The sequence below is a fragment of the Etheostoma cragini genome, chromosome 2 (assembly GCF_013103735.1).
Source record: "Etheostoma cragini isolate CJK2018 chromosome 2, CSU_Ecrag_1.0, whole genome shotgun sequence".
In the NCBI taxonomy this organism is placed as follows: Eukaryota; Metazoa; Chordata; class Actinopteri; order Perciformes; family Percidae; genus Etheostoma; species Etheostoma cragini.
This window is the reverse complement of record NC_048408.1, coordinates 16002906-16011277: the sequence shown is the minus strand read 5'-3', so window position 1 is coordinate 16011277 and position 8372 is coordinate 16002906. Positions and strand designations below refer to the sequence as shown.

Sequence of the window (8372 nt, the reverse complement as noted above, 5' to 3'; positions counted from 1 at the left end):
TGTGTACACTTATGAAATTAGATGAATATGTAGGCCACACGTACGCACATACATATTTATGCAGAAGAAATGAAATGTAAATAATACTAAAAGATAGATGAAATATTAAAAATAATTAACCCTAAAGTCGAGGACAATCCCAAAACATGTGTCACGTTAGCTGGTAACATGTGGCATTAGGGTATATTTTGGTAAGTTTGGAGTTAGTAGGATATATGCAATGTACAACCTTAAATTGTGTTAGATTGACTCTGGGGCAAGAAGTGCTTTCAGTTACTCGGGCTAGTGCATCTTTCCAGATATTGTCATCTATAACTGCCAAGTTCATATTCCCAATCTCCTTTGATTTTGGCAAAAGTTGGCTCTGTGAGTTGAGAAAGCCAAGAGTACATTTTTGAGATGACGCCTTTCTGATTTGTGGAGAGGTCCAAAATTGAGTCAATTACTGAATTAGAGTTTTTAAGCTTGGTGGTTCAATCCCTGGCCCTGCAGTTCCATGTCAGAGTGTCCTTGGGCAAGACACTGAACACCGTGTTGTCCCTGATGCTTTGCCTTCGGAGTGTAAATGTGTGTGAGTGTTTCTCTGATGAGCAGGTGGCATCTTGTTCGGCACACTCGGCCACAGTGTATTAATGTGTGTGAATGGTTCCTGTACAATGTAAAAGAGCTTTGGGTAGTTGTTAAGACTAGAAAAGTGCAATATAAGAACAGTCCATTTACAAATTGGGACCTCATACAATTAGTGTTTATAGTTTTGTCAATTAAGAGTAAGAACATTTTTATATTTGTTATATTGGTTTTGTCCGGCCAATTATTGAAACCTAAAGACAAAGTTAAACATATAGAAAAGAAACAGAGATTTACATTGGAGAAGCTGGATCCAGAGAACTTTTGGAGTGTTTGCTTGACAAGTAATTAATCAATATAACAAAATTTTAAAAAAAGTGTTGGCAATAAAGCTGAGAAAATAGTTTTTTATTTTTCAAGCTAAAATGAAAACATTCATTGTTTCCGATGTCAATTTTGAGATTTAATTGGCTGCTGTTCTTTGTTTAATTAATAAACTAAATGTAAGTACATTTTTGGACTCTTGCTTTAGACAATACATGCAGTTTCAAGATGGACTTTAGAAAATCGTGACAGGCGTTTTACACTATTTTAAAGACTTGCCATTTCAGCTCCAAACTAGTCTTGAATTGCAAGATTTAAATACCCAACGCTGCGAAGTAAGGTCTGGCCTTTCCATATAGCTGGAAAAAAAAAACGGTCTTGATTGATTCGCATTTCTTTAAACCAATCAATCGCCTTGGGCAGCCCTAAGCTCTGGTTGCAGCAATGGTGGATCTGCAAAATGGTTTTGGGGAAGGAACTTGTTTTGGTGGAATATTTGTAGGTCTACCCTGCGAAAGAAAACGCCACTTACAATATTGAACAAAGTTTGATACAAACTGATAAAACAATACAGTAACGTGAGCTATTGAAATTTGCTGCACATGAACATAATAGATAGATAGATAGATAGATAGATAGATAGATAGATAGATAGATAGATAGATACATAGATATTTATTGATCCCAAAAAATTGCTCTCATAGTGTATCGCTGTGTGTATTTTTTCTATAGCAAATCCCCACCAATCGGTCCCAAAATGTCCCAGCTAGATAAATTCTGTAAACATATTCTTTGTAAATCTTTACAATCATTCCCCGAAAGAATCAAGCAGGCCTGCCTGTTGCACAATCCAAAACAATTTCAAAACTTGCCATTTACAGTGTATAGGTTGTTAGCTTGAGCTTCTTTTGAGTTTTGCAAGGCAAGGCACATCCGGTGGAACATCTGGCGCTGCCGGATTATCCATTAAATTAACTCTCGTCGGTTCAGGGTATAGTTAGGCCAAAGCCTCTAGACACACCCAAAAAGAAATATCTTCCCTCAGACAAGCCTATGCTGCCAAAAAGATTGACTGCATGGGTTTCATCTGGACTATCATTGATTGATTGTCTGGCCTATTGAATAATGATGATGATAATGGTCAATCCCTGTGGCTTGCACTGGCAGAAATGTGACATTAACGTGTCCTTGTAGCATATGTTTGTGGTTTGATGTGTGCATTAAAAAGCTTCGACACTCACGTTAAAACTCTGTGTAGACCTCCCTCTTTTCCCTCTCTCTCTCCCTCTCTCTCCCTTTGTCTGTCCACATACTGCTATATTCCGCTCACTACATCCACTCGCGGTAAACGTGCCTTGCGGTTGCCAGGAGAGACACGCGCACAGTTGGGTACAGTGTACAGCTGGAACGCCAGAGCGGTAAGGGCTCTCCCCCGCCATTTCATCTTGTCAAGCCCTGGAATGTCGAGTAGCGGCTCGGGCTCTTCCACGCGGAAGGAGTTCGATGTGAAGCAGATCCTCAGGATCCGATGGAGGTGGTTCGGTCACCCCGCTGTCCCTCCGCCTCAATCTCCGCCGCTTGGAGACTACTTCGCTGGGAGGAGAGCGGGCGGTATCTCCACAGACGGACCTTCAGTAAGCGGCTGTAGCACCTCGAATTCAGCCAGCGCAAACCCCAGCGTCGGGGGTCACAGCGGGCTGGTCGCAAGCGGCAGCGCTGGTTCTAACCTGTGTAACGGCAGCAACAGAAAGTTTGCTGATCCGACGGGGAGTCGGGGTGGTGGAGCGGCAGTTGGAGCAACGGGGAGCTCCTGTCCCCGCTCCTTTAGCCAGCCAGAGTGCAGAAGCCCCGCTGCGGCGTTGTCGTGGGTCTCGCCGCCGCTTCATCGTCGCTCCCATCCGGCGACGGGCATGGATGCCCCTGGCGATGCCCCTTTGCCCCACCTGGAACCCGAGCCATCTGCTCACGTCGGGGTTGAAGAGGAGGCGGTGGCACCTTCAGCGTCGGGCACCGAGGACAACAACAACCAGCCGGAAACCGACTCCAGCTCCTGCAGGTAGGAGGGGACGGTTTGAGTGGTCTTTATCGGGACCATATAGCTAAAAGTAAAGTTTTAAGGCATACTGTGTAGCCTACAGAATAAAGTCAGTGAAATTAACAAAACACCCACACTCCTAAAAAGTTAGGGCACCAGTAGTCGGTTGAGTTAGCCTGGCTTTTACAGTTACAGAAGGCAGACGTGTTAATTTGATATAATCATTCTTCTTTATCATATTTAACCACCGTTTTATAGTTCTGGCATTACGTTTTTATCACTTTACAGTCGTAAGCATCATTACTGGCAGGTGGAAACTGAATATCCTCCTCCTGATTATACTGTAGAAAAAGTAAATGGGGGATTCACTAAGCAAGAGGCTGGTCAGACAGCATGCAGCAGTGGAGGGCCTCTCATCATACAGATATTAAAAGAAAAAGGGAAATAGAAAATATGACTGAGTACCTTTGGGACAGCATGTGGTCCACTGATTTGATTTCTCTCCTCAACATCCTAATGAGGCTCCACCAGCCAGGCTCTTTTAGAAGATGAACACATTGTGAATATGGGATTTTCAGAGTCAAATTAACTATATATGACTCCAGGGCTAAGCTCTGCATGTAGCAACATACTGCAGTTGACATTTATATTGTTTTGTTTAGAGTGACTGATTCTCTTTTAGCTTGTACTCACAATCCTCAGTGCTTTGCATGTTTGTGTGCACATGCATGGTGAAGTGTATTACATTGGTGGGGTGTGAAAGGGCATTTAATTAATAGTTGCCATGGAGACAGCAAAAGCAAATAACTCCTCAGATTTATGTTTTATTATAATGCAGTAAATGTAATGAAGTAAAGGTACGAATAGAGACTGACATGACGTGTGTGTGTGTGTGTGTGTGTGTGTGTGTGTGTGTGTGTGTCTGTATGTTGTGTTTACTGCACTGGCATAATGATGCATCTGAAAGCCTTGTATCGTACTCTGTGTTCCCAAGACACACATCAGAAAATATCAATGATTCATAGGACACACACAGTACAGTAAACAAATGCGCACACACACACACACACACACACACGCACACACACACACACACACATTCACACATTAAAACGGCTTTCAGTGGGAACAAATGCTGATGTATTTGTTTTGATTGTGTAATATCTGATGGGTTTTATTCTACACTACATTCACATTCACTGCAAATGTCTATGATTACGTGTGACAGAGAAAGAAAGGGAGAAATATTTCTTTAAAATATGTTATGCAAGGCTAGCTGCCATCTTCAGTGATGTGATTCTGTCAGCACTTGCAAAGAAAATTACTTCTGCTTAATAGTAATGCACACATACACATACCCGCTTCATTAGCATAAACAAAGACAACATTATAATGTGAACCTAATCTGGATTTGAGTATGTAGAGCGCATGTACATATTGCCATATCCCTGCACGTTATGGTTTCCATACCAACACAGAGATTAGTTTCTGCAGCATACATGTGCAGCTCTATATGATTCCTGTATGCTTTCATCCCCTCCCTCTGAGAGCTCTTGTGTACAGTATGATACTCCAATAACAGAATCCAGTGGCAGAATCCCAAGTGGTATCATGGCAAGGGACGCGTTCTGAATATCCTGAATCCCTGCAAATAATGCCTCCCTTACTCACCCTCTCTCTCCCTCTGTCCTGTGTTTATCTCTGCCCACCCTTGTCCAATTATTTCCCCTCTCTTTTATCCCCATGTGTTGGGAAACACAGGCTTTTGTATGTGTGTCACAGCTTAACATGTGACCAGGCAGGCTACATGGCTATATGATCACATAGTATATCAGTTTACAGAACCAAGTTTGATTTGCTGTTAGCTCTTAGTTAGCTAATCAGGCTTGATAGTTAATCACGAGTGCATGCACGCAAATGGTGTGTGTAAGAGAGAGAGAGAGACAGAGAGGCAGGGGAGAGAGATACTGAATGACAGTGGTGTGAGTGTCCTTGCCTGGTGCAAAGGTTTAAAAAATCTGGCTGCATAGTGTTGTTTCACCCCAGACACACACACTCTCTTTCTCTGTCTCTCTCTGTCTCAGTGTCTCTCTCTGTCTCTCTCCCTGTTTCTCTCTCTGTCAAAGTTGAGTGCCTGCCAGGATCACCCCCACCCACACACCCACACACACACACACACACACACACACACACACTTCAAAGCCATGTCCTCTGGCAGTATTTAGCCACGCCATTTGTCTACACACACACACACACACACACACACACACACACACACACATAGGGACAGGAAAACCAGCCGAAAAGCCTCCTTGGAGGATTGGGAAGAGAGAAAACTGAGGCCCTCAGTGACATTTGGTGGAAAGTGAGTGATGGATGAAATTCGCTGAAAATGTAAAATTCAGGACGGTAGAAAGATATAGAGAAGTAAAGGACAGAGGCCGAGGAAAGATGACTGCTGCTATAGCACATCAGCAGCATATGAAGGTATGGTGCAAAATTTGAGAGCATGTGGATGCGATGTGAGCACTTGTAGAATATGATTTGAGAGCTTGTACAACAAAAATGTACCTTGTAGATGCAATGTGAGCACTTGTAGAATAGGATTTGAGAGCTTGTAGAAAAAAATCTATGCTTATAAATAAATACCTTTTAATTTAAAAGGCAGGCATTATACCCACTGATGGCGGTCCGTCTGCGGCTGCAGGACCTGGAGCTCACCGCCAGTCTTTCAGTTGGACTGTTAAAAGTGTTAGGATAGCTAAAATGTATTTATTTATAAGCGATCTGGTTGGTTAGTTTGCTAACGCTATCTTGTTATCCAACCAATAATGGCATTGAGCTCCAGGGGGGTTGTGCCACTGCTACTGGGTCTGGAGCTCCCCGTGTCCCGCCGGAGCTCTGATCAGATCAGACTCAATTAAATTTTCAATTCAATTTTATTTATAGTATCAATTCATAACAAGAGTTGTCTCGAGACACTTTACAGATAGAGTAGGTCTAGACCACACTCTAGAATTTACAAGAACTCAACAGTTCTAGTAGTTTCCTCCAGAGCAAGCCACAGTGCGACAGTGGCAAGGAAAAACTCCACTTTGGGAAGAAACCTCGGACAGACCCAGGCTCATGGTAGGCGGTGTCTGACGGGCCAGTTTGGGTTAGAATGAAGAGTGGCAATAACAATCACAAAAAATAGTAGTCTGTAGTAGGTCTTTGTAGTAGTTCTTGGCATAGCAGGGCACTGTGCACCATTACAAGGCAAAGGAGGACGTAGCTGGGCACCGCAGAGCGTAGCAGGATGAACATGGCATTGCAGAACGTGTAGCGGGACCATGGCAACAGCTGCAACCATGATTTTGGAGCCTCCCTGATCCGAGGAAACATGCTGGGGAAAAAGAACATAAGTTCTTCGGGGAATGACTCCCCAGAGCTAGGTTAGTAACAGGCATTTCTGGGACATGGATGCACATACATTGGAAGATAGAGGAGAGAGGTTGAGGTCAGCGAGGTTCTGTCGGACTGCTAAAACGGTAATTTAAAGGTATTTACAGTATTTACAATTGGGCTAGCTGCTAGTTAGCTAACGCTAGCTTTAATGCTACATAAATAAGCCGGACAGAGTTGTCACTCATCTGGCGATAGAAACCCTGCTGTCCCTGGCCATCCTGTTGGCTCAGAGCTTCACAGACTAAGTCCACAGGTACAAATTAGTTTTGCACCAAATGTATCGCAAGAAGTGTTGCTCAAGTCGAGGGCGCAAACACTGTAAATTCCGTGTACAACAATGCTTTCTTAGAACTTTTCTTAGCAGTGTCTCAGATTATTTTTTAAATTCAGGTCAAGTCCTTTTTATTTTTATTTTCTGTACCACAAAAAACGGAAAGAAGACTCATTAGAGATACTTACTAGTATGGTTTCTACTATAAAATTGACAATCCTGTTTCAGATAATTTAGTATTTACTTTTAAAATAATGTTGTGTACAAAGGCCACATTATTCCCTGCCTTTTCAGAATTTCTGTCTTTCTCTTTGTTTATTGCTGATAGAATATGCGTGTGAAAAACGGGGGTCTTGAAATTAATCATTGCATTGATTCATCGCAATGCAGAACTAGGCAATTCTGCATCATTGCAGTGACAGACCATTATTGATTATTGCCTACTGATGTTACTTGTTGATTTTTCAGTTATTTTCCTATCGGTTGTGTTCAGACTCCACTGTATTTGGGAAGTGTCTTTTTTAAGAGCAGCGACAATAAAAAGGGAAGTTCATTCTTTAATTTGTTGATAAAAACCATGTGTAGCAGAATAAAATATTATTTATGAAGTAATGCATCAGGATATCGAATCAATTTGAATCGTTAACAGGATAATATTAATGGAATTGTGGGACCAGTTACCAGTTTGATTCGCAACCAACACACACAAACACACACACACACATACACACACACACCTCAAACAGTGGGATTTTTCATTGAAATTATATCATCCTTGGAGTATCATTTAATTTCTTATTTCTTTGTGCTGTAGGGCCAGTCCTGCCACTTCTGCTGTTAAATTAAAAATGGAAGTACAGTCCTGGCTCTCATAAATTAAATGCTGGTTTGGGAGCCATGATGGCTGATAATTCACAGGGTAGCAACTTTGGGGCTTGCCTTTGATCACACATGCACACACTAACACACACACTTACAACTTGTCATTTTTGACTCAAAGAGTAAGACATAACAAACCTTGGCTGCCACACTTCCACCAGTGAATAACTAATGTAATACAACAAATGTAAACCCGGCTTCATTTCTTGTTGTTGATATAGATACAAGGAAACTGGTTGCCATTAGGGAGAAGAGTAAATGACTGCACACTTTTACAGCTATTTAATTGGCAACTTCTCTTTTAAGTAGGCTAAATTTATCTGGCCATTTACTCCTAGTAATTGGACCATTAAAGATCTTTTGTCGGCTTCAGGCGACATACAGTACCCCTGTCGAGAAGTGAAGGAGAGAGCGAAAATGTGCGAGGTAATGGCAGAAGATGGCACATGGATGACACAGAGCAGCTGGTGTAGCTCTCTCCACACATCTGTCTCTTTGTCTTGAACAAAATCAAGATTTAGCACCAACACATGCACTCAAAGCTTCCGTCTCCTTCTGTTTGTGTCTGTTTGTTTGTTTGTGTGAATGATTGTCATTGCACAGGACGTCTAATAGCAGTGCCACACTGTCCTCATGTGTGTCGATGGAGCCATGTGCATGTCCAGAGGAGTGTATGTTCACCGCTCTGTCCCACGCCGACGTCACCTTCCGTAAGATGGAGGGCTACCTGAGGTCCCGACAGCTGTGTGATGTCATACTGGTGGCTGGAGACAGGCGGATACCTGCACACAGGTAGGAGCAAAGAGACAACATATATTACACAAACATGCAGATGGTGACGTTGAATAG

The 8372-nt window shown here is 42.5% G+C and overlaps 1 protein-coding gene across 2 annotated transcripts in view; it reads left to right on the top strand.

Annotated features, from left to right (window-relative positions):
- klhl5 (kelch-like family member 5) overlaps positions 1–8372 on the top strand; it is a 45344-nt gene that overhangs the window by 16731 nt on the left and 20241 nt on the right. The window contains exons 1-2 of one of the 2 annotated variants that reach the window (XM_034858359.1): positions 2214–2947; positions 8127–8315. In XM_034858359.1, the coding sequence (XP_034714250.1) occupies positions 2352–2947; positions 8127–8315 (785 nt within the window). In that variant the 5' untranslated portion in view covers positions 2214–2351. Of the gene's footprint in view, positions 1–2213; positions 2948–8126; positions 8316–8372 lie in introns of those variants that run through there. The other variant, XM_034858368.1, reaches the window with a different exon arrangement.